The 25,018-nt window shown below is 44.2% G+C and overlaps 3 protein-coding genes across 5 annotated transcripts; 1 reads left to right on the top strand and 2 right to left on the bottom strand.

Annotated features, from left to right (window-relative positions):
- Positions 1–19,286, bottom strand: LOC108232715 (lysine-specific demethylase 2B). Of its 3 annotated transcripts, none has more exons than XM_017410694.3 (21): positions 19,116–19,286; positions 18,410–18,554; positions 18,241–18,319; positions 17,635–17,681; positions 16,561–16,739; positions 16,358–16,464; positions 16,077–16,170; positions 15,703–15,856; positions 15,493–15,608; positions 14,940–15,060; positions 13,732–14,138; positions 13,560–13,646; positions 9,197–9,427; positions 6,473–6,616; positions 6,298–6,384; positions 5,857–6,192; positions 3,773–4,827; positions 3,531–3,694; positions 3,131–3,292; positions 2,674–2,892; positions 1–1,839 (listed from the first exon to the last, which is right to left on the bottom strand). In XM_017410694.3, the coding sequence occupies exons 1-21, from the start codon at positions 19,158–19,160 to the stop codon at positions 1,658–1,660; spliced, it is 4,161 nt and encodes a 1,386-aa protein (XP_017266183.1). In that variant the 5' UTR covers positions 19,161–19,286; the 3' UTR covers positions 1–1,657. The 3 variants fall into 3 exon arrangements, with proteins under 3 accessions (XP_017266183.1, XP_017266184.1, XP_017266185.1); XM_017410695.3 differs by having other exon boundaries at positions 5,857–6,183; XM_017410696.3 differs by lacking the exons at positions 18,410–18,554; positions 19,116–19,286 and adding an exon at positions 18,054–18,106 and having other exon boundaries at positions 18,241–18,309.
- Positions 19,287–20,950: 1,664 nt separating this feature from the next.
- Positions 20,951–22,810, top strand: orai1b (ORAI calcium release-activated calcium modulator 1b). The gene is made up of 2 exons (XM_017410523.3): positions 20,951–21,255; positions 21,377–22,810. The coding sequence occupies exons 1-2, from the start codon at positions 21,142–21,144 to the stop codon at positions 21,932–21,934; spliced, it is 672 nt and encodes a 223-aa protein (XP_017266012.1). The 5' UTR covers positions 20,951–21,141; the 3' UTR covers positions 21,935–22,810.
- A 61-nt stretch (positions 22,811–22,871) lies between these two features.
- morn3 (MORN repeat containing 3) lies at positions 22,872–24,966 on the bottom strand. Its single transcript, XM_017410522.3, has 6 exons — positions 24,650–24,966; positions 23,979–24,126; positions 23,739–23,896; positions 23,505–23,664; positions 23,230–23,414; positions 22,872–23,089 (listed from the first exon to the last, which is right to left on the bottom strand). The coding sequence occupies exons 2-6, from the start codon at positions 24,115–24,117 to the stop codon at positions 23,021–23,023; spliced, it is 711 nt and encodes a 236-aa protein (XP_017266011.1). The 5' UTR covers positions 24,118–24,126; positions 24,650–24,966; the 3' UTR covers positions 22,872–23,020.
- Between the last annotated feature and the right edge of the window lie 52 nt (positions 24,967–25,018).

Genomic DNA, 25,018 nt, shown 5'->3' with positions numbered 1-25,018 from the left:
TTCAGTGTTTAAAATGAATTTATTATCTCAAAGGTTGACTTTTTCCTAGAGGCTTTACATGTACATTTTGTACAGATAGATCTGAAGTCATATACTAAATATCTTTGTGAAGACAGTCTTTTAATAATAAAAAAAGGTGAATTTTTATAGTAAACTCTCCCACTGAAGTGTAAAACATGGACTCGTATTCAGAAGTGACACAGAAAAATAAAAAACAATAAAAGATTGAGAAATATGGAAAAGCTTTTAAGTAGCTCCAGAGATGAATTTTTTTTTTTTTTAAAAAACATCTTCCAACAGAAAAATAAAAACATTCAAATTTTGAAGGACTGTACGTAAGAGGATTAGGTCCACCGAAAAAGAAAAAAAAAGAATTCTGACTTTAATCTCAGAATTCTGAATTTAAATTTAGAATTCTGAGATTAAAGACAGAATTCTTTTTTTTTCTTACAGGTAAATAAAGTAAAGTTACACCAACATGTGTTAAAAGATTAGATTTTTCAGTGGAATCTAAAAGAAATCAACTCTCATTTGCACAAATAATATCCCTTTTTTTCGTCATAAAAAAAGCACATTATTTCTGTGAGTATTACATGTCTGGAGTTTTCTAGAAGATAGTTTAGAGTCACTTTGAGATGTTTTATATTAAAGAAAATTAGAATCAACAAGACTGAAATCCAAAATAATTCCAGTTTTGCAACAAAGAAGAAAAAAAAATAAAAAATACTGGCTCATTCACTTTATATTAAAGTTGACTGATTGAGGATTCGGACAATAGAGTAGCTTATTTTTTGGCTTTGCTAATTATTATTATTTGTTTTTTTTTTGCACAACTCAGCACTGCACTTTACATGACATAAAGGGCTAAAAGCATAAAACAGATACTTTGAATGGTAAAGTATTAGTAAATCCACTGATGGATGTAAACACTTTGTCGCTGCATGCAGAGCTTAAAACGCCGTCCCTTCCAGCAGAGGGACGGCGGGGGAAACTCAGTCAAACACAAGCAGTTAGTAAAATTACTCTGGAAATATAGCAAAACATTTTAGTGGTGAAAAAATATGCTTTTTACACTGTACATTAGAGCGTATGTGGAAGTACATTCATGTATTTTCTGTATGAGTGCAAATTTTCTGAAGTCTTTCAACTACGTTACACAGTATTTCTCATCCAAACGGGTTAGAATAATAATATGTAAAACAAAATATACCGTACCTTTGTCTGTTTAAAAAAACAACAACGTAAAACACAAAAAAGGTTCAGGCACATATAATCAAGTCTAAAAACGTCACCATAATGACACTTTTGCAAACGAATATGGATCTTGGCCTCGTGATGCTGTACATCAGTGCATTTTATGCTGCACATAAACGTATGAAACACTTTCTGATACAAAAATATTCATCTATAATGCAATAAAGTTTGCATTGGAACAGAAAATAGTATATAAACACCAAGAGATAGCTGGGATATAATCCAGAAACAGTTCAGGAATAAATAACATATAAAACAGGTGCAACAGCGGAACGTTTTGGGTAATATTGCCACTTCTTGACAAGATTTCCTTTTTTTTTTTTCTTACATTCTGGATCTACAGGCTTCCTTCAGTTTCTCGTCTTTGTGTCTGCTGCCTCCATGTGGACGGTGGTTTTCGGTCCTAACTGATTCTCTGCAGCAGCTTGTCCTCGATCAGCTCGAACTGAACGCTGACAGACATTTCGGCGACGAAGCGGTCGCAGCCCTCCCTGCTCACCTGCTTGCAGTAGCGCAGGTCGATGTGGCAGATGCTCCCGCAGCGTTTGAAGAAGGCCAGCGACTGGTCGGTGACCCGGTTGCAGACTGCGGGAGGGGGGGGGGACAGGATGGAGAGGAGTTACCAGACGGAGCAGAGAGGGTTCGCCAGCGTGGGTTCATCGGCCCCGCGGGGAGAAAATTAACCCAAAAGCTCGATGGCTAAAAGTGTTTCAGGAGTTCTCCTGTGTTTGACCATTTTTCAGCTGCTTAAAGGTTCAGAGCTCTTTTTGTTTCACGATATGTTAAATGTTACAGGGGGTGTCTACAGGCGGACCGGCTGAAGAAAAAAAACATCCCTAAAAAATGTCTGGATGGTAAATTCTCCTGCTCAAAAATCGGCCTATAATCAGCGTTACCCCTGCTGCTATAAATGTGTTACAGATGTTATATTCCCAAAGCTGAGGTCAAAATATGAACTTTGGGGTCTTGAGATGATTTCCAGAAACAAAATGAAATGATAGACAGACTGCTAATAGCTTTATTTTTTTTGGCTGTAATTGATGCTAACAGTCAAAAAGTGGACATGGTCGCTGTGTGCCAAAAGAAAGATCTGCCTAGCTCCTTTTCATATTTTTTTGCAAACACTGCTGGTACTAAATTTTAAAAATAAGCATAAATCTGAAAAATATATTTAAATTTTTTTCTCATCTCTCATTTCTTTAAATTATAGAGTAGGACTTATATCATTTCTGGATTACTCCAATATTCTTTTCATTTACACGAAGCACAAAAAAGCCCTAAAACACAAACAAACCCCACTTTTATCAATATCAGTGCTAGGTTGTACTTCTGTCACAACCTGAGGTCTCTGATTAATGAGGTAAGAGACGCAGAGACGGCAGGATTCAGACACGAGTGGACGGGAGGACGGACTCGTACCTGACAGGTTGATGTCGGTGAGGGAGTCTCTGGTCGTCGTCCCTGCAGCAGTCAGGATGTTGACAGACTGATCCGTGACGTGGTTACAGTAGCTCAGGTCCAGCTTAGATAACAGGGGCATGTAGCGAATGATGAGGCGCAGAGACGTGTCCGTGATGTCCAACCCCGCCAGGCGCAGGTCCTCCACGTTACGCAGCTTGCTCCTGTTGTCTAACTGACCTACAACAACAACAACAACAACAACAACAAAAAGTAAAGAGAAGAAAGTGAAGATTTACTGTAGCTGGTTAGTGGTTTGTCTGATAAAATGACTTTCCTTCGTAAGTAAAACAAAGAAACATTAAATCTAAACTACAAACACGTGTTTCTGTGTCCAAAGGAAGAAATAAAGGACGTTTGCTGCATCTGAAATCAACTAAAACCTAAAAACCTGTTAAAACGCCTGATGTTCTGGTACCTGGCCTGTTGTCCGTGGGCGGCGACAGCAAGTCTCTCATCTGGGAGTCCTTCAGTCCTTCGACCCACTGAACGTCCAGCGTTCGCAGGAGAGGACAGCTGGACGTGCAGAGAGCAGAGACGGCCACCCAGGAGCACCCTGACAGGAGCAGCACCCGCAGACCTGCAGGGGGGGGAGAGAGGAACCCTTCAGTCAGTAAAGACTCTTCTTCTTTTCTGTGGTAGCTGCTGAGGAGGATTCACATGCAGCCGTCATCAAAAGAAAAGTGTGAACGTAGCCTCGGTGAACCTTAAATCTATAGATGCTGTGATAAAAAAAACACCAAAATACATAAAACTTCTAAGCGTATTGCTTAAATATTCCCCCACAAAACCACATTTTGTCGACTGAATTTATTTACCAGGAAGTCTGTTGATGAGCCAGCTGAGCTGTTTCTTGGAAATGTTGGTCCAGCTGAGGTCCAGCGCTACTGGCTGTCTCCGGATGATGCCGCTCAGCATGAGAGGTGTGATCGACTTACAGCGGTTCAGACTGATGTGCTTCCAGAGCCTTTTGTCACAGCACCTGACGAGAGGCACAGCAGACACGGCCATCAGAACCGGGCTCGGAGGTCTCCGGCGGCTCGGTTCACCCGCTACTCACCACCTGTTCCACGTCCGGCACACCCGCATGCAGATGCAGAGATCTTTGTGAGTCAGGTGGCTGAAGACTTTCAGCCACGTCTCTCGCCGCATCACGTGCGCCTCGCCGTCGTTCAGCGACAGGCGGTCGGGCGGGGGGCTGATGGGCGGGGGTCGGATCACGTGGCGCTCCATTTGGATGCATTTGGGCGGCGACCGGCAGGGGAGCGGGCGGGGGCAGATCGGCGGGCTTCTGTTCCAGCTGAGCGGGGAGTAGGCCCGCGGCATCCCGTTCACCTCCCGCCCCCTGTGCCTCAGCCAGTCACCCAGATCGCTGCTGCCGTTGTTGAGAGGCCACCTGGGCTTCTGCTCGTCCGCGTCGCTCTGAGGTTCCTGCTTCACCGCACTGTGGTTCTGATTGGTCAGACAGTCCTCTGCTTTCAGCGGCTGTCTGTGGTGATTCACCACATCGTCCTCCGTTTTCAGGGCTCTACGGCCCGGATTCGTGGCTGAGTCCTCTGTTTTTAGTGGTTTACAGTTCTGATTGGTCACGGGGTCCTCATTCTTCAGCTGCCTGCGATGGTGAGCGGCCGAGTTGTTCTCCGTCCTCTCTGCAGCGTGCTTTTTCAAGTCCTCTGTCTTGATGAGCTCCGGGCTGAATTCTTTGCTCGCCCCTTTGTTGGAAAGACGTCGGCGCTGGTGGCGAGCTTTGAGCTGAGCGGCGCTCCGCTCGTGGACGTCTCCCGACTCGCTGCTGGGTCCGGCTCTGGGGGAGTTGGACGACGAATGATCGCTTTCTCTGGCCGAGGACGTTCTCAGCAGGGGACTTATCAGCACCTTGGCTTTGTCCTCCGCACTGCTGTCTCTCCCCTTTGAGACATTCTCCTCTTCCTCTGTATCCTCCTCCTGCGCCTCATCGTCGTACTCGCTTCTCTCCCTGAAGTGCGTCCGGTCCGGGGTTAGCCCGTCTTCTTCGTGCTCCTCCTGCTCCTCATCTTCGTCGCCATGATCGTTCTCGGCCTTGATGTGCCGCAACAGCTTCAAGCTGAACGGATCGTCTGGTTTCGAGAGCTTTTTCTAGAAAAGAGTAGAAGGACAATAATTATCTCCTAAAGCCATACCAGTCAGGGTACCAGCATGAAAAAAGTATTTAATACATATACATTTGATAACAGACAGTTAAAACATTATTGCCCTTTTGCCTTCAGCAGCAGGCTATGAAAACAAGGAAAAATGAATCTTCTGTTTACATTTTAAGCTGAGTCTTTTGGCCATAAACTAATTTTTACCTCATCAGATACTGAAGATGCTGCTTTAGGGTCGTTCCTTTTGTGCTTTTGTGGAAAATATGATATAAGACAACCAACAACCACAACAAGCGACCTCCATGTGGTCACACAAACCGTTCAGTATATCATCACCATTCTCATGAACAGGTTTTACTACAGCTGCTGTCAGACAGCTGAACGGGCTCGCTGTGCTGCTGGTGACGTTTGCATGGAAAATGTTTTTGAAGGAAATTCGGAACCAAAAAAAAAAGTGTTTCTTTCAACAAGTCTAAAAAGAGTCACATATAAAAATGTATGCTCTCTTCTGAGTTTGAGAAAGGCACATGTGGGGACATGTGAGAATTAGCCAGAAACCATGGTTCTCCGACTGTGATACAAGTACCACTTGTGGTACTCTGAATCCCTCTTGTGGTAATTTTGGTGTCAATTTTTTTTTTTTTTTTTTTGCGAGTTAAATAACAAGTTAATTAAATGTAATGAGCTGAGCTATGAAGTAAAGCTTGAAAACAAGAGCACATTATGATCTTGGCTCCAAATGGAAACTACTTGAAACAAAAATTCTTTGGAGTATATTTTAAGAACCCCTGTGGAAACTGGAGTGGACGATGATTAACCGACATGTTAATGGCTGCTTAGTCACAATCTGGGAAGTCTCTATAGGAGCTGAGAGCAACAAAACGTGCAAAAGAGTCAGGAAATATGATTAGAGCGATGTTAGCTTTGTGTTCAGCTGCTGTGGAGCAGAAGAAATGATAAAACTACACCCTTCACTCGTGTTTTTAGTAAAACAGACATACATAAAAAACGACAGTCTCACCTTCTTTTTCACTAAGACAGGTTCCTCGTTGGTGTCAAACAGTTTCCGTTTTTTCCTGAGCGGATTGTCATCGAGTCTTGCTCGCGGCACGCTGTCCAGGGACAGCAGGGGGGGCCGTTTCTTCGGAGGCTCCTCGTCGTTCCTCTTGGGGACGGCTTCCCGCTCCGCCTTTCTTTTCACCGCAGACGGGGTCGTCAGAGCGGCAACGGGCGACGGCGCCACGGCGAGAGGGTCGGGCTCCTCCTTCGGATCCCGGATCAAGCGCGGCTCCTTAAGGAGGGAGCCGGGGAGGTTTGACGCGTACTTAAAGCCTGGCCCCCTTTTTTGCTTTGTGGCCAAAAGTTTAGAAAAACAGAGAGGACAACTTTATTCCTCTGGCTCTGTAAATAGTGACGTCGTCTGTTTAGGGAATTCCTCAATTTGATAAAAATTGATGCTTACTTTCCCAGTTTTTCCTGCGTGGTTACACTTGGGGCACTCCCAGCAGTTCGGCAGCTCGTCGTTGACCAATCCGTTCGAATCTTTGACCTGAACAAAACGATCACACGCAGGGCACTGTAAGGAACGCCCGCTCAACAGCTCTGAGAACGCCGCTTGTTAAAACCGCGCAGCTTACCTGGAGACAGTTAGGATGAACAATCTCATTACAGATGGAGCACTCCATGAGCATCAGGTTAAACTTCTCCTCCTCGTCCTCCACCGTGTCCTCTTTTCCAGCCTCGCCACAGATGAGACACACGGCTGTGTGGGGCAAAACAGGCTGTGGAGAACAAAACAGCAACAAATCACTCTGTACCTCTGCCTAATTCCTTTCCAGATGACACAACAAGACTAGTTACTTGAGCGTATTGTTTGGAGTGTACTTGCTGTAAGTCGATATCATAAATATGGCTGCACAATCTATTGCAGTATCAGTGGGCGCAATATCAATATCGCAAAGTGCTGCTTGGACTGAACTGAATCATTTATATTTCAAGCAGCATGCATTCATGTTCTGCCTTGATGCCCTGGTTTAAAACACAGTGATGACAGAAGAAAAAAATGAGGAAAGAGTGGGTCACAAGTGTGCAATATTTAACAATAACATTGCACATTGCAATCTCCGATTCAGGAGATTTTTAGCAGTCAAAGAAAGAAAAAGAGGGTTATTCATCACTGATATATCCATTCCAATACTCTGCCACCAATCCACTTTATTAAAGACACGCGAGCAGCAAGAACTGAGACGACACTGCAGTTCTCCTCGCAAACAGTAGGTATCATAATTCGTCTAAACAGCGGGGTTTGGAACCAGAAGAAGAGACGTACTGTTAAGGAAAGAACCGTCACGAGACACATTCTTCACACGCAAACAGAACTCCACCTTATCAACTTTTCTGCAACTTTGTTTTTCATCTGAGAATTAACTGTATCAGATTCCATGGGTGCTAAAACATAATAAACCAATTCAGCTATGATTTAATCTGAAAACTGCATCAGTTCACAACCGTTCTACCGATCCGCATGTCCGTGAATCAGGAGGATCGGTTCATATTCACAGCCTCGATCTTGGTGTTGCCATAACTGTGTCTAATTGTAGGAATATCGTGGCCAAACAATTTCTTTCTCAGACCTGAGGATCATGGTTTTTGTGGCCTGGGAGTTAATAAGGAGCTGTGTGTCACACTCCCAGCAGACCACCCCGAGCCTTTTTACTGGAGAACTGCTGCATTAATGGTTGTGCTTTTGTGAGGAAAACACAACAACTGTGGTTTCCATTCACAGCCATGATTGGCCTGTTGGCAACTCGTCTGACCAAGGCCCTTTGCTCCTGATTACTCAGTCAGATCAATAAAGTCTGTTGCTGGTTTCAAATTTCCTCCATTTTAGGATGATGGAGACCACTAATGCATCAGACCTCAGGTCTGCACGTTATAACAAAGGGTCAAAATATTAATAGACACTGTAATGAGATTTATTTAGGGAAAAAGTTGAACTCTCTAAAAGCTTGTATTTAGTTTCCCATTGTAGAGAACTACAGGAGGCATGATTGAAAGAGGACAAAGGCTTTTAAGGTATCTTAAAAGTTGGGCACAACATCACAAAAGCCAGGTATAGAACAATGCTGGGACGGCCACGTGGTTTTTTTAATTTTTTTTTATAGTGGTGCAACATTCAGAGTGAGCTTTCATCGTCATCTGTTGAGCATAAAGCAGCTCAGTTACTCAGCATGCCTCTGTCCGCCGTACTGAAAGAGAAACGGAGCCTCTGCTGCTGAAGAAGCATTTCAGGTGAGAGTGAGAAGGTGAGTCATCAAGGCACAAAGCAAGCTGAGCAGCCTTTCTTCAGCCCAGAGACAGGCAGTGACCTGGATGATAGAGAGTCTTCACTGATATACTACTGCTCCTCTTCACCTGCTGCTGCTGGCTTCATTACCTGTGTCACCTCTGCAGCAGTTCTTTCAAACATGCAGATATTTACCTCACTGTGACATGAGCACATCGAAAACCGAAGATTAGGTGAAGGATTCGTTTTATTCAAAAATCAAGTGGCAGTCAGGAAGTATCCGGCACCACATCATACGTGTACTGGAAAACACCATTATAAATTATTTAAAAGTGTAGAAAACGTTCTGTCAAAAAGCCAAATATGAAGCAGCCAAAACGTCCGGTTTGGTTGACAAGGAAACAGTGGTCCTAACTCTGCACGAAAACAAAATATTTTCATTTTTTCTTCAGGGAACACATATCGCCACCTGCCTTGAAGGCAAAAAGTTTTAAAACAAAGTTGACACACAATCTGTCAGCGCTTAGCTCATGTGTTGGAGATGACGCTCAGCCACTACCACTCCAAGTTTCAGCTTAATATCTGTGAAAGTTGTAGACATTATTGTGTAGGCTAAGGTCGAACAGATGCAGTGGCCATCTTGAATAAGGCTGACTTCAAAAATTAATCAGTTGTAGATGCACGTCCAATGATTGCTTCCGTTTCATTCAAATCCATCCACTTGTTCATGAGATATTTTGCTAACAGACAGACAAACACACACACTTGCACAGATAAATTACACAATGGCTTGCCTTATAGGGCAGTGGGTGATAATTGCTTTCAAAGCTGACTGACTGATGTTTTATTTGTTGTTTTTGAAGTTAAGGTTTGTAAAGTTAAAGACTCAGGAGGAGTCACGTCATGGCAATGTCAAAACTATCTGGAAATCCTGTGATTACAAAGTTAATTAGCAAGCTTTTGAAAGCCAAGGTTTGTCTTTTTATGAATGGACAAGTTGAAAATGTCTGTGTCAGCCAATCAAAAAGCATCAAATAAGGCAGCAACCAAAAGAAAACGGGCGGCCTGTACTCACAGCGATGCACTGCCTCATGATGCAGGACTGCTTCATGCGGCCCGGCCCGCCGAACTTCTTCATGTCTTTGCAGAAGTGGCACTCGCCGCACTCGGTGCGCAGGCACGCCTCGCACTTTCGACAGCGCGTCCTCCTCCTCCTGGCACCAGATGTTCCCCGGCTGGCCGACAGCTTGACCGCCGACGCAGGAGATGCTGCCATTTTAGGTTTCGACCGGTTGGGAGGCCGAGGCTGGAAAAGGATGAAGGGGATACGGTGTCAAGTGTCTTAAAAAAAAACCCAAGAAGCTGACAAATATTTTGCTTGTTGATATACTGCAGCCATGCGACGTGTACCTTAAACGTGAGCATTAAGATTTAGCTTCATTGTGTCAATTTATGGCTCACCCTTACACAAAATGAAACATATATCTGAGAGTTTCATTCAAATGTGTCCAGTGGTTCATGAGATATTTTGCTAACACACAAACACAGGCAGAAACAATCCTCTTTGCCTTTGGGGAGCAATAATCATCATAAAAAGTGAAAAGTGTGTCATTAGTAAGAAGCTCACAAGCTCTAATAAATCTAGCTGGCATTTATTCTTTTGATCATTTCATCTGTAGGATAATAGTTTCTTAACACAGACAAATCCATTTCTAGCCACAGAAAGCGAACCTGATCGGACCCTTCTGGGCATGTAGACATTCTTCCTACCTACAGGACAGAGGACAAGAGCAAACAAACACATCAGAACTGTCCCTGAAGGCAGCCTTCCAAATTTAGCATCTCACTGGGTTGCGTTTCTCTCCTTCAAAGAGAAGCTGCACTTCTGACTACATTTCACACATGCCCGCTGAAGAAACCATTGTTCTGTGTGAAGGATCGCAGGGACTGACACAGAGCGGCGCAGATTATCAAATGTGCTCCACTTAAAACGAGCGGGAGATTAGGTGTCTTTGATCGGCTTCGTTATTGTTTCCGTTAAAAACGTTGCTCTGCTCCCTCGCCGGCTCAGAGCCAAACCACGGCAAAGTGTGTAGTTTTTTTTTGTTTTTTGTTTTTTTTTGTACAAATGGCAAAACACTGCCAACCATCACACACACACGAGACAATGAGCCGCAGAGAGGAAGATGAAATAAACCGGAGCAGGAGGTGAAAAACACTGCAGCTCTTGGAAATGAGGATTGGATTTCTTTAGTTACATCGGCAGTGCAGATTTTCCCAGTGTCAGCATAGCAACAGCCACATCCCATTCCCTAACAGAACAGTGTATGACACACACATACTTGTAACCAATGAGCACTGTAACGGGAGCCTCTGACAGACACAAAAGTGAGTGTGTGAAATCTTAGGCGTATTGCAAACAAATCCACTGATAAAACAGTCAGATGTTGTGGGGTTGGCACAGACGGGATTAGAGGATGGAGGGGGGGGGCAGAGCTTGTTCAGTCTGCACTGGACCGTTCAGGAGGAGGGGGTTCAAGGGGATTAACAACAGGAGGGACGCTGAAATGAGCCCGAATAAGCCATCGCATCCTGGTTTTTAACCATATCTGGAGGAGCGTCAACAAAACAAGTTCGAGTGAATAATCCCGGCGATCGGCTCCGTTTCCTAATGTTCACCCTCACTTATTAAAAACTGCAGCTGCAAGAGACAAATAAATGAGGAAAAACTACTGATTGATCCCCCCAACCTCCTATAAACCCCCCCCCCCACTGGCAGATAAGTGGGTGATCTCTAAAGCAGATATCCTTCTGGCACACAGAAATGAATGACAAAACATCCTGACGGCACCGAAGTCTCGGCTTTAATCAGCACGTCTCCAAAGACACAGACACTCCAAGCTGTCGAGTATCTTCCTCACAGCACGTACAATCGTACGTTTGTCATATTTGAACGGCACAGATAACTGTTTCAACAACTTTAAAATCTCAATCCGCTGGAAAACACTGACCTAGTGAGGATATGCTTGTTTTACACACACACACTTAAGACAAAACGGAACGAACACAGGCTTCAAAACGGGCAGCAACACAGAAAACTGTGGCATCTAAAAGTCTTTAATGACATTTGTTTAATAATCCAAGCTCAGTGCCAGAAAGATGAATGACTTGTCTTCTTTTAGAAACCGACTGGAGAAAAAAAAAATATGGAAGCAAGCATCAAACTACGACAAAACCTGCTGTAAGAGCGCCAGTCGATTAAAAACAAAACAGTAAATTCATGAAACGGTTGCTCAGATTGATCCTGATTGGGGGGGGAGACTGAGCTCAGTGTGGACGTTCAGACTTTTCCCACTTTGACTCCCAGAACAGGTGTGTCGACAACTTAAAAGCTGTCTTGTGATGAACTCATTCAGCTGCAGTCAGCAATCTTTTTTTTTTTCCCAGATGTTTAATGCGAGGGGGTGTGGCTCAAAGGTGAGCAATGTGGCAGGAGAAATTGTTAAAATTAGAACAGATTAATGGCACCTGCTGCTGTCTTCCATCCCAATTTAAATGTCTGTGTTTATAAAGTTAAATGCTCCATAATAAGCTTTTTTTCTACTGATTATTTTATGAGCATTACATATTTAAAAAAAAAAAAAAAAAATTCAAACCACAAAATGACTCATGACCCGATCATAACAAAGTCCTGATAATAAAAATATCTCCTTGTCCTGAACGATCATGCTCTGTGTCACACACCAACAGACTCAAATCTGAGATTAGGCACTGAGTCAATGCTTTTGTCTTTAAGGTAGCTCCATTTCCTGTCCTGTGATGTTGCACTCTACGATAACGCCAAACATTCCTGTGGTTGTTTCGCCACGCCTGCCCTGCTGGGTGTCAGTGTGCTAACCTGCTCCGAGTCTGAGTCGTAGTCCTCATCATCAGCGCTCAACGACATGGCCATGGCTTGTTGTCAGACGCCGTCCAGCTCACAGCAAACTGACATGGCTGCAGTCTCCTCCTCCTCCTCCTCCTTCTACTCCTGCTACTCCTGTCAGGCCTACAGCCCTCCCTATTGCTCCGAAGCTTCACAATACCACAAGCAGATGTAGAAAGCGCATACAAGCTCGTCTCATTAATATGAATCGACTCCCGGGGTGTAAGGGGCGTCGCCGGGGAGCGCGGAGCCAATGCGAGGCGGGCTGTGCACCAGAATGTGCACTGGAAGGGAGGGAGGGAGGGAGGGAGGGGGGGTGTCTGCCTCCGTCCAATCAGGACGGAGCAGCAGCAAAGGTGTTATCATATTCATTACGAGCATCACAGGGAGAGGAGCGCACGTCTCTGCGCAGCCAACAGAGCCAGATGGCATCTCATTACAAAAGGCGAGCACAAAGAGGCCCCGCGACCAGCAGCTGGCCTTTCAGGGGACGGGTGGGGGGTGGGGGTGAGCCGGCGTCCCGACCACAGTGACCTGCGCAGGCTTCATTTCTTTACATTCATGTGACACAGATCTCATTCTTCAACCTCCTGTTGAGGCTTCTTGGCCTCCTATAACCTGTATTTGTTTATTCAGAGAAAAACAAACCTACTTATATATATATATATATATATATATATATATTTAAAAACAAAACAGTGAGTCAGACAGGTTATTGTCTGAGCATATATAAAATCTACTACAAAAAGGCAATAAGATCCAGATATTTGTATTAATAAAAGTGTAGGAGGTTTGCTTCTTGTTTTTTTTTTAACATTTTGCAGAATAAGTAAATCTTTGATTTTCACACTTCTGACTCACGGCTCGGCTCAAGGGTACAGGAACAGCAAAGCCACTTCAGACCTGCTCGTGTTTCCAACTGATAAAACCATTTAACACGTTCTTTATCTGAGAGGGTACTTTGTGCAGCAAAAAGAGCACATTCGCTCAGAGTGGCACTCACTTAGATAACGAAGGGCTTTTTTTTTTTTATGCTGACCGAAAAAATATCTTTCTGGAAAGCAAAGGAGCACGTCGGCAACATGAGATTTCTGATGGAACACGCACACGCGTTAGCAAAAACATTTTAACTTTTTTTTAACCCTCAATTCAGTCTGTGATGAACAACCTGAGTGCATCTGTACCTGCTCTGACAACGAATATTACGGCTTTAATTCATAATAAAAGTAGCTAAAAGTCAACAGAGAAGCTTACTTTGATCCTGAAGACAAAAAAATGTTTTTTTTTATTGTATAAAGATTAAAAGAAAAAACTATTTTAAAGATATAATTTCTTTAAATTGTGAATGCCTGGTTTATAATAACATCATAATTCCACTTCTAACGATGTTATTCACCACGTGTCAGTGGTTTTAATGGTTGCTTCATTTGTCAAGTTAAGCAAAGGGTGAATGAGATCATCTGAACGGCTCGGATGTTTTCACGAAGGAAAGCACAAAAAGAAAAGTTGTTACCTTCAGGCTTTTCTTTGGCCAGAACACCACAGGAACTCCAGTGATGGCTAACTTTGGGTCATCGTCGGCGTGTTCCTTCAACACGGCCTAAACAGCAACGGGCAAAATTTTAAAATGCACAGTGTTTCTACTTTTTATAACTTGTCTTTTCTTTTTTCTTTTTCTTTTTTACCTTCATATCCTCCAGGAGAGCTTGAGGGTTCTCTATTCCCACTGGGGCGCATTTCTTGTTCTCGGGCAGTGACTCCAGCTTCTCGATCAGCGTCCTGAGCCCGACCAGCTCGAATTGGGTCAGGTGAGTCCACCTGCTCGGAGACTCCGACGCCGGAGAGTCCGAGGGGGTTTTGGGGAAATCCAGCGAGGTGGAGCTGGGGTTGCAGCTGTCCTCGGAGTCGACGGATAAAACCGATTTGAGGAGCGGGGCCTTGGCGTTATCGGGCGAGCGGGAGCCGTCCTCGGCTGCCCGGTCGGATTTCTCCTCCTGGTCGTCCCTGACATGAGGTCCGCACGAATCCTCATTTGTGTCCCGACTCCTGGAGTCAGAGGAAGGGCTCTCTGTCTTTGCCTTCGCTTCATCGTCTGAAATGATAAAATGGGACATATTTAACACTTTGACTAAAAACGGTCGCTGCCTTGTTTCCTTCTCTGGAGGGTACTGTCGTGGTGAAGAAGGGGCTGAGCTGAAAGACAAAGTTTCTAGATTTCCTGGTCCAGCAACGTTCCAACCCTCACCTGTGGTCACAAGACGTGGGTCACAACCAGAAGACTGAGGTTCTGAATGAAAGTAGCTGAAACGGGTTTACTCTGCCGGGCTCAGCTTAGAGAGAAGAGTCACCTGAGGTGGCTCGGGCATCTAATTAGGATGCAGAGTGGGTGCCTGCCTCTGGGGGGGGTTCCTGTCATTTTATACAGGAAGGAGAACCAGAGGAAGACCCAGAACTGGCTGGAGGGATTATGTATCCTCCTCCCTCAAAGGAGGAGCTGGAGAGTGTTGCTGGGGAGAGGGATTCCTGGGTTGCCTCTGGGACCCAACAACGAATAAGAGGAAGAAAATGATGGATGGAAACGTCCAGATTTTCACTCACAGGGTCAAGAGTTTTCATTATTGTAAGTTAACAGATTGTTGCTGTATTCATAAACCTATCTGAAAACTATGCCATGCACAGAGGAAAAAAAAACTGATTCAGAAACGCTGTGTCCGTATAAAAATTATTTTCCCTGACACATGAGTGTTTTTTTTTAAATAACATATATTAACTCTATGTTTAACTGTGCTGTCCCTTATGATAATCAGAGCTGAAACACTTTACAAACTTCACTCCTGTGTTTGCAATATTCCGGTCATGCCAGCAGCTCTGAACGTGGGTTCTTATTACTCACCGACGGGCTCCCTCTGGATCTCCTGAATAAGGTAGGACCTCTTAGTCAAACAGTTCAGGTACCGCTCCAGGACGTACCAGCATATCTCGTAGTAAAAGGGAAACCGAAACTTGGAATGAACCTGAAGACGAGAGCAAAACATCTGTCTCTACAGGAACTAAGATTTGCTGATCGCTGCTGACGTTTTTGTAAGAATATCTAACAACGTAAATGTAATTTAAATTTATGCATTTCTTAGCGATGCGAACAGCTTCTTTCATTTCCAAAGACCTGCACACTGACAATAAGTTTAAGGGATAAGAAATAAGCATAAGCAGCAATCAGTTGCGTTCTCATTTAAATATTTTGGACAGCAACGTAAAGGCCTGCACACTGCTTCAGGACCAAATACTGACAGAACTATGCTGCTGTGGCATGACTATTTTGTTTTAACGTCTGTGAACATTTTAATTATAGAATCCAAAGAAATACGACAAGAGGATTTACTTTTACGCTCTTCTGTCCCAAATGTCTCCTTTACTCTGGACACACTGATTTTTTTTTTTTTTTTCACCTTCGTCCTGTTTTCGATCTCATGGATAGTGAACTGCATAGGAATGTTGAAGCTGTGCAGAATGTTGCCTCCGAACACCAACGTGTCCGCCGGGGTGTAGACGGCATGAATCCAACCTTAAAAGTGCAACAAAAATAAATAAAGACCTAAGTTTATCCATTCAGGTGGCCACTGATCTGGTTTGTTTGAAAATGGACTCTGCTGGCGCACCAGACGGTATGAAGAAGGTGTATCCTTGTTTGAGCTCGACTCTCTGGCATCCGTCGGCTCGGTCTCCCAGGAAGATGTCGCTCTGCTTGCCTGACAGGACCCAGTCCTCGTACAGGGCCAGGTTGTGTGGGGTTGGAGGCACGAGCCAGAACACCTAACAGAAAAAAAACAACAAAAAAAAACATTTTATCAACAGATTTCAGCTCTCAGCTGCGCCCTCACGCAGCAAAATCAACTCTGAGACGGTTACCGAGCAACTGTTTTTAAACTAACTTTACAAATTTTCCATTCTGTTTGATCCGTTAAACGCCACGTGAGGGCTTAAAGGTCAGATTGTCGGCTGCCGCTGCGAGAAGGAACGAGCACAAACTTACTTTCTGTCCCTTGAACACGTGATACCAAACAGAGGTTCCCCCAAAGTCGATGTGGAAGTCTGTGTAGCAGCCTTTCACGCTCATCAAACAATACCTGGAGAAAGAAATGAAGTCTTTTAGGGAGAAAAACTGACGAGGAGCGATCAGACCACAACAGGTAAAATCTGTTTTATTCTGTAAAAAAAAATGCTGCCCAGCAACAAACAGGAAGTGAAAGTACTTCTAATAATCTGTTTTTCCCACACGCAGATTGAAATATAACAGAGAAGAGAGCTCCGTACCTCTGCACCTTGGGGTACTTCATCTCTGAAATAATGTTAGTGGCTTCTGTTTGGCTTTGTTTCAGGTCAGGAGGCCACATGTTGTCCACCCAGTCCACCTGATCCACCTGTGACAGCGAGCCAAACACCGTGTTTACACCTCAGTCACAGCGCCCTCTGCCGAACGCTTCAGAGCGTCCGTGAGTGTGAAAAGGCTTAGTTACCACTTTAGGCCGCTTGATGAGGTTCTCCAGCTTCGTGTGGCTGAACTCCAGGCTGATGACGTTAAAGAGCTTGTCCCGCTCTTCCTCTGGCGTCTCGTAGTAGCGGACAAACTGAGCCATGCTCATTTCAGAGCCCTTCTGAGTGCTCACGTCCATGACGTCCACGGAGCGCCGGCTGCCTGGAGGAAACGAACAAACGAGGTTAACACCACTTGTGGCAGGAGGAACAGAAAACTGTGTCAAAGGTAAGTCTATTAATAGTATTTGATACTTTTTTTAAAATGCAAACTAAAGGAACTGGACAGACCAAGTCATATTTCCAATTTGTCCCTATGTTGTCAGAAAAAATGCATTGTACTCCCTAAAAAGTCACATAATGATTAGCTGGTAAATTATGTGATCTTGCAAAGTAATGAACAAAATCGCATCAACATCAGCAGAAAAATATAAATAATAATAATAAATAAAACAAGTGAATAAGCTGTCATGGGTGTCATTCACAGTTTTCACCACCAGGGGGAGCGCTTAAACCACTGGGTTTTTTCCAAATAAAAGGTCAAACCGACTGTTAACCTGATAAATAAAACCAGAAACAAAAACAAAAAAAACAACAAACAGATCAGAAGATGTGTGGTTTATTTTCCTAGCTTCATTTGAGCCAAAAATAAAAACGGTGCATTATTTCCATCAGTCCAAGATAAAAATGAGTGCAGAAATGCTGATTTTTGCATCTGCCACAAATAAAAACAAACAAACAAACAAAAAAAAACACTTCTACTACTTCCTGGGATGTTCCTACTCCAAACAAAAACTGTCTCTTCTCCTCGTAAATACAATCTCATCAAAACATTATGTTTCTTATTGCATTTTCCAAACAGTTTCTGCTGCACAGATCGCAAACTGGGTTTTTAAGACACGTAAATAAACTTACAAGGAGGCAAAGGGATTTGTTATCCAGCATTAAAAAAATGATAATTGTGGTGACTATTTTAGCTGTCTTAGCTGCTGCTTTTTGGGTTTAGTTTTAGCTGCATAAACGTGTTTGAATGTGATCGTTCGCAGCCGCCGACTTACCAACAAGTCCTTTTATTTCGCTGACGGTAAACTCCGGATCGGGCATTCTGTGAAAACGTGAGAAAAAGGTGAAACTCGGCCAAACTGTCGGCTGATTTGTGACAGGTTGCAAAGCGTTCAAAGCAGATGGTTGTAATTGGGAGACAGTAGGTTATCAAGAGAAGATTAATCTGCAAAATTAGGTGATAACAAAGGCAGGAAATCAGAAATATGTAAGAACAAAATCAGTAACTACAATCAGATAGAATCAATGTGCAGCGAGATTATTGTTGTATTCTTAAAAAGTGCTTGATTTCATTTTGATTAGGCGAACAAGATTTTGCTTTTTTAATCCACAAAGAGTTTAAGGATTAAATGTTAGAAAGTGAAACAGCCAAGTCGTTTCATTTAGTGTTTAGGGTAAAGCAACACAAACTTACACACGAGAGAAAGCATCCTACATCCTGTGCAACACACACAGTACACCTACAATCTGCTTTTGCGAGAGAAGTAAAGAGTTTAACGCCTTGCGGCAGAGACTCAAAGCATAAAGTAAAACAGCCGCTCGTTTCTTTTGGTGCTGATGATAAATTAAAATAAACGAAATAAGCAGAGAAGGCTTCTCACCTGATCCCCAACTCATCTGTCTCCTTGAAAATGAGCGGGGTCCTGAGGGCCTCCCTCTGCACATATTCATAGGTGAAGTCTGCAGGGCGGCACATGTGTTTCAGTTTAGTGACACGTTCTGGCAGCAAATGAAGAAAGGTTAATGCAGGCCAGTGACGGGTTCCTCTACCTTTGCCCTCCATGATGTGGACAAAGTCTGCGTCGTAGCCGTCGCTGGCGAGCTTCTCCTCCACGCTGAAGCCCCTGATGTTGGCGATCTCCTCCACGTCGGACAGGTCCTCGTTCTCGTCGTACATCCTCCGGCAGATGGAGCGCTGACATTGAAAACGACACCATTTACGTGACAAAAACAAAACAAAACAACAACATGAAGACAACAAAGTCTGTGCCACACAAAAAAAGGCCCGAAGAAGCACCGAGCGAGTCTAACTTTAAGGCTGCACCGGGACTTGGTGGTGTGTGTTTGTGGGGGGGCATATTCAGATTTCTTTGATAGCGCCACTTCCGTTACCATGGCAGCGCCACAAACGTGACGTCTCGCGCTTCAGCCGTTAACCGAGGCTTAACGAAGGGAGGTGGTGTGTGTGTGTGGAAAAAAAGAGAGAGGGGGGGGGGGCAGCTAATTGCTGGCAATACCTCAGCAATTTATAACATTTTGTCTGATTTCCACTGTCAAGAGCTCGACGTTTACCGCATGTGCTTTTTGAGGGAAAAGTTAACGAACGTAAAATACACCTAACGCTGTCGCTTTGGTTTCCCCAAACTTAAAAAAGGGTTCAGTGTCATGACAAATATCCCGACGCTCCTCAGCTGCAAGCGTGTTAGCTTAGCTAACTAATTAGCCCGCTAACGTAAACACGGCGGACGGTACACACCAGCCTCCGTCCGGATTCTGCACAGGCGTCCGCGGACTGAGCCATCGTCCCTTAGAATAGTTTCCCCGGCCCCTTAGTGCGGAGAAAGCATCCTCCCGCGGGGTGAAGCGAAAGGAGCACTTAGCACGCTTTACGGGTTCAAAACAACGGAACCATGTTTTTGTGTGTTACGTCACCACCAGGAACCAAAACATTGTTGGACAACGTCACGCCTTGTCAGCGCGTGCCGCTTTTACGTGTTGAAAAGAAAATATAAAATTAAAAAACACGTTTTTTTTTATTGCTAATGCAAACGTTTTAGGCTGTTTTTTTTTGTGTTTTTTAAAAAAAGCAGCGTTCAGATTAATTTTTAAAGTCTTTATAGTCTTGAGGCATGGGGTGGTAAATATTGATTTTCCAAGAATTAAGAAAAAAGATAAAAGAGAGGAACTACTTTATCGTGTCTGACTTTTATAACTGAACATAAAACAAGCAAACTTGTCTTAAACCCAAATAGTTAATGAGTTTCATAGTGATATCAACTAGTTGTCTCTGGCTTCCATATAAACAATAAATGTTTAACCTAATCTTTGCAGTTACGCTTTTACTTTTAATGTATTGCAAAGAATTAATAGCCAAGAGCAAACATGGCATTTGGTTTTTTTTTATCCATTTTGGTGAGGAGGTGCCTCCACCTGCCAACATCTGTGTCCCCCTTTAACTTGATAATAAAAAAGAGCCAAATCTTGAAAAACACAGACAGCAGCCATGATGAGGAGTCTTTCTAACCTGGAACACCTTTGTGTTATTTACGTGGTGTCATCATTTTTGGCGACGAGTGTTCGCTCCAAAATGAAAAGGAGCAACAAATCACAATTTAGAAGAATACAACAGGAGGATATAATGTGAACTGATTGTGTGTCTGTGCTGGTAGCTTAAAGGCGTTGTTTAGGTGCAATGGGAAATGTCACTTTGTTTTCATTTATGATTTGGGGGACCTGTTTTATGTCATGCGTTTAAGTGCTGCCGAAAAAAGGACAAGATGGACAAATTTGCTCTCCCCTGCCCACGTGCAGTTATGTTGACAATCATGTGTGACAAAATGAGTGGGAATGAAGGCAAAAAAGTGCAAACATATTATATCGTAATTGAGATTTGCTTAAAAATGAGACTATCTAACCATCCCAGTAACCAAAACAGCATAATCTGCCTTTAAATTAAAGATTCTCAAACATGTATGGTCTTCAGAAACAATCCTTTGTTTTATAACTCTTGTAATTTGTTTTGAAATTTGACTGTTTTCCTCTGTCGGCTGCCATAGTGCCAGGAAATCCCTTCGTATAAAGTTGTGAAGCTTAGGCATTCACCTTTTTAAATGTAGGGCTTGGTTTCCTGATACCAATAAAGAGCTTTTCAGATGGAGAATTTGAAAATAATAAAAACTCCTAAATGTGATTCATTTTGCCACCACGTGATTAATTGTTATGTTTTCACTTTTGTATGTGAAACAGCAGAAGATAAATTGTTATATTCACTTATTATAAAGCTTAGTGCCGTTTTGTATGCTGCAAATGCGCGTGCGCAAACAGGAAGTGGTCAGATGAGCGAGCAGAAGTTCGAGAGCCGAAAGATTCGGCTCTTTTTTTGGTTTGTTTGTTTGTTTTGGTTGAGCCAAAAGAGTCGAATCCCGGAAAAGAGCCGAAAGTCCCACAACAGATTCAGCTGACAGCTCGCGGATGTTGCACTCCACGCGCGCGCGGGCTTCTGGGTAATTCAAGGTGCAAAGCAGCGGCGCACCATGCTAGAGGAAAACTGTGGGTGGTAAAATAAAAAAAAAAAAGAAAAAAAAAAAAAAAAGTAAAAAAAAAAAAAAAAAAAAAAAAAAAAAAAAAAAGCGAACGGCTTCGTCAGTTTCCTGTCAGCACGCGGAGTTAAATGGTTCCTCGGCGGACATAAGTCGGTCGTTCTTTCCGGTCTTGTAGCCCCAGAGCTACAAACAGCTGCGCTGCTCGGCCGGTGTTTTTATTTTCATCCTAATTGGCGCAACATGAGTTTGAACGAGCACTCGCTGCAGGCGCTGTCCTGGAGAAAGCTGTACCTGAGCCGAGCCAAGCTGAAGGCTTCAAGCCGGACATCAGCTCTGCTTTCCGGATTCGCTATGGTAACATACACATACCCCTCTTTCAGCCATCCTCTGACTCCTCCATGGATTACTCAGGCACATGACAGTGCAGGTGTGTGCCTTATGGTTTCCTGTTTCCCTCCCTTTTGTTTTTGTTTAGGTGGCTATGGTGGAAGTGCAGCTGGACAACAGTTACCCCTACCCGCCCGAGCTCCTCATCGCCTTCAGTGCCTGCACCACCGTGCTCGTGGCCGTTCACCTGTTCGCGCTCATGGTCAGCACTTGCATTTTGCCCAACATCGAGGCCGTCAGCAACGTGCACAACCTCAACTCCGTGAAGGAGTCGCCGCACGAGAGGATGCACCGGCACATCGAGCTGGCGTGGGCCTTTTCCACTGTCATCGGCACGTTGCTTTTCCTCGCCGAGGTGGTCCTCCTCTGCTGGGTCAAGTTTTTGCCCATCAAGCCCATCAAGTCCAACAATGTCACGGTCTCGCCCGGCGTGGCCGCTGCGATCACCTCGACGTCCATCATGGTCCCCTTCGGCCTGATCTTCATCGTCTTCGCCGTGCACTTCTACCGCTCCTTGGTCAGCCACAAGACCGACAGACAGTTCCAGGAGCTGGAGGAGCTCTCCAACCTCACCAGGCTTCAAAACGAGCTCGACAACCGGGGGGAGGCGTCCATGCTGCAGTCGCCGAGCTCCCATTTTCCCTAGCCGAGCGCATTGGCGTAGGGTCTGTGACTCCTCGGGGTTCCTCCCATGCCAGAAGCCGCAGTTGTGGATCCGGATTTTCTTAATAGAAATGAAGGTGTCTCAGTCTCATACTCTGCTGTGACATTTCTTTTTGTGAAGAGTCGTATTTTTAAAGGAAAAAAAAAGGCACATTTTGACTGTGAACTCAGAAAGCTGCCGCTGGTTTTGACGTCGTCATGGCGGCTGCCTCGTCGTTGACTTGGAATCCCGTCACCGTCTGGTGCGTTCATTCACCAACGAGCCACTCGTGTTTATGTGCGTCGCTGTGATGCCGTTTTGTGAGCCACAATTGTTTAACTTTTTTTTTTCCCCCTGCTTATTTACAGGACCTGCTGTAATAATCGTCTGTCTGCACTGCTTTTCGGTATTTGTGTTGACTGACAAAACAGCGGACATACTTCAAAGTATCATTAGGTTGTTAACAGTTAGCGCAAGCTGTGGTGGGGGAAAAAAAACAAGACATTTCTAAAACAAGTGGCATTCAGAGTTGAAGGCCGTCCGAAACCATTACATCTCTTATGTCGTCTTTAATCCTAATACTTGTGTTTTGTTTTTGGGTTTATTTTACTACTGAATCCTGACTGGCTTGTAGATTTTAATCCTTTGTTTTTCTGGAGATCTGCAGCCATGCTTGACTATTAAAATGTTAATAATAATTTAATTATTTTAAAAAGATTTCAGGTGCACTTGTAACGACAGACATTAGATGCACCGTAGTGATGAAATCCATTCGTTTTGGGGGGCTGGATTTTATTTTCAAATGATCTGACGCACTCACAAACGGCTTCATTGCATTTTAGTTGAGCAGTGATTAATAAAACATCAAGTTTGAATAGACTGTGTGTTTGTATCGTGTTGACTTTTTTACATTTTGCGATTAATTCGGCTGTTCGAATCGCTCTTCGGATCCAGCCGCTGGAATAAATTAGTTAAATTGTATTCAAAGTGCGACGTGAGTGGGACCGTTGATAAGATGCTGAATGCGGCTTTTATTTATTTATTGTTTCCACGGAGTGAGAACATTCCTGTTTATCCTCTCGATCTTCGTCAACACCTGTGGTCCTGGCAGGCCGATTTGGCTTCCCTTAAAACCCGCTCCATATCCTTCAGGTGGAGCTTGGGAAAGAAAGCAAAAGGTACGAACAGGCAGTTTATCGTCCTTGTTGCACTGGAGGAAAAAAGTCTTGTTGCTGACGCTAATTTAGGGTTGAAGTGTGGTTCAATTACACGCAGGACTAATAGTCGTGGTTTTGTACCTTTGGAAATGGGTACTTGGGTGGCGCTGGCGCTTCAGCTCTGCCCACATCTGACATGGTGCCACATTTAGCGACTCCGTCAACCCAAAAGCCCTCGTACAGCAGGCCTTTGTCGGTGTAGTAGAACCTTCCGTTCCCATCCCTCTTGCCATCCTGCCAGCCGCCCTCGTACCAGTTTCCGTTCGCTTTAAACACAAGTTGTAAAAGTCAAAATTATGCTGAACCTACAAGTTTGAGGTGTAGTTTCAGAGCAGCGTGAAGCAAAAGCCTCTCACAAAGTCGAATGACTCCTTGCCCGTGGCTCTTGTCCTTCAGCCATTCTCCCTCGTAGACGTCGCCGTTCTCGTAGTACATCCTCCCCCAGCCGCTTCGCTGGTCCTCGCGCCACTCCCCTTCGTAGACAGATGAGTTATCGTAGAAGCACGTCCCGTACCCCTGAAGAGACCGGGAAATTCGTCGCAGTCATGTCAGTCGCGCGGCACGTTAAAAGAGGACGTGGGGAAACGTACATGTTTCTTCCCGCTTTTCCACTCGCCGCAGTACTTCCTGCTGTAGTCCTTGGATCCTGGGAAGAGCACGCTGTAGGTGCCGTGTCCGTCTCGTTTTCCAAATTTCCACTCTCCGTCGTAGATGGCGCCGGCTTTCTTCCAGACCTGGGTCCCCTTACCTTGACGTGGCGGGAAGAAAAAAACAGTTATCGTTGTGATTTATAACCGGTTCGGTTAGGGGGAGGGGGTTACCAATCTAACCGTGCTTCTTGTTGTCGAGCCACTCTCCGGTGTATTCATTCCCGCTGGCGGAGAAGACTGTGTGTCGAAGTCCGCATTTCTGGGACCTGATGTTCTTTACTAACAAGATATTGTTTTTAGACGGTTTGAAATACGACATGGCGAAAGCCTGTGAAAATAAGCAGAACACGTTAGACTGTGATGCCGGTGGGATTTACTCATAAATACTGATCACTACCTAGTGAATGTCAGGACTTTGACTTGGTCATTCCAAATAAAATTAACTTTTTTTCTTCCCTAAATTGTATTTTATACAACAGTTTACATGGTTAAGCTTGCTGTCTCGCTCCCTCTGTTTTTTTGAGGGGATATTTTTTCCCTGGAATAAGATCAATTATATGATTAAACGTACCTTGGTTTTAACCAACGTGCAGCGCAGCAGGCCAAACCATGATCCTACCTATACCGTGCTTGAATACAGTTATTCGAGTGTAATGGTGTTTCCTTCTTCTAAACATCACATCTAAACAATAGGTTTCATTAAGTCTCCAGTTGGCTTTTTTTACTTGATGGAAAATGGAATGTTCTGGCAACACCTTACTGGTCATTTTTTGCAGTTTTTACATTACTGTCAAGCTTATTAGCACAGGAAATACATTTAAACACCAATTCAAAGAAGGGGAAAAAAGTACCTTGTCGATGTGTCCAAGCAAGCTGACTTAATTCAACTCAACCTGCTTGTAAAACTCGGGCCATGGAGCTACGGAGGTAGAACTAGGAAAACACGGCAGCTAGCTTAAATGCGCTGCTTCAGCTTGTCCCAGGGAGGGGAGAGCGGTTGTGTTTGTGGTATCCTAGCAACAGCAACGTACGCCGTAATTGGTGAACTGTAAAGCGAATCCAAAAAAAAAAGAAGAAAACAGACTTCCCCTCTGGACATATTAGCTGAGACATTTTAACTTAATATCAACGCGAGTGTTTGTTTACTCTGAGCGGGTTCAGGCGGGGTTCAAACGGTCGTTTTTTTTTTTCCATCTGACAGACCGTTGGAACTGCGCATG

This window comes from Kryptolebias marmoratus, linkage group LG14, assembly GCF_001649575.2.
Source record: "Kryptolebias marmoratus isolate JLee-2015 linkage group LG14, ASM164957v2, whole genome shotgun sequence".
NCBI lineage: Eukaryota > Metazoa > Chordata > Actinopteri > Cyprinodontiformes > Rivulidae > Kryptolebias > Kryptolebias marmoratus.
Note: the sequence above shows the minus strand (reverse complement) of the source record. Positions and strands in the feature narration are given on the sequence as shown.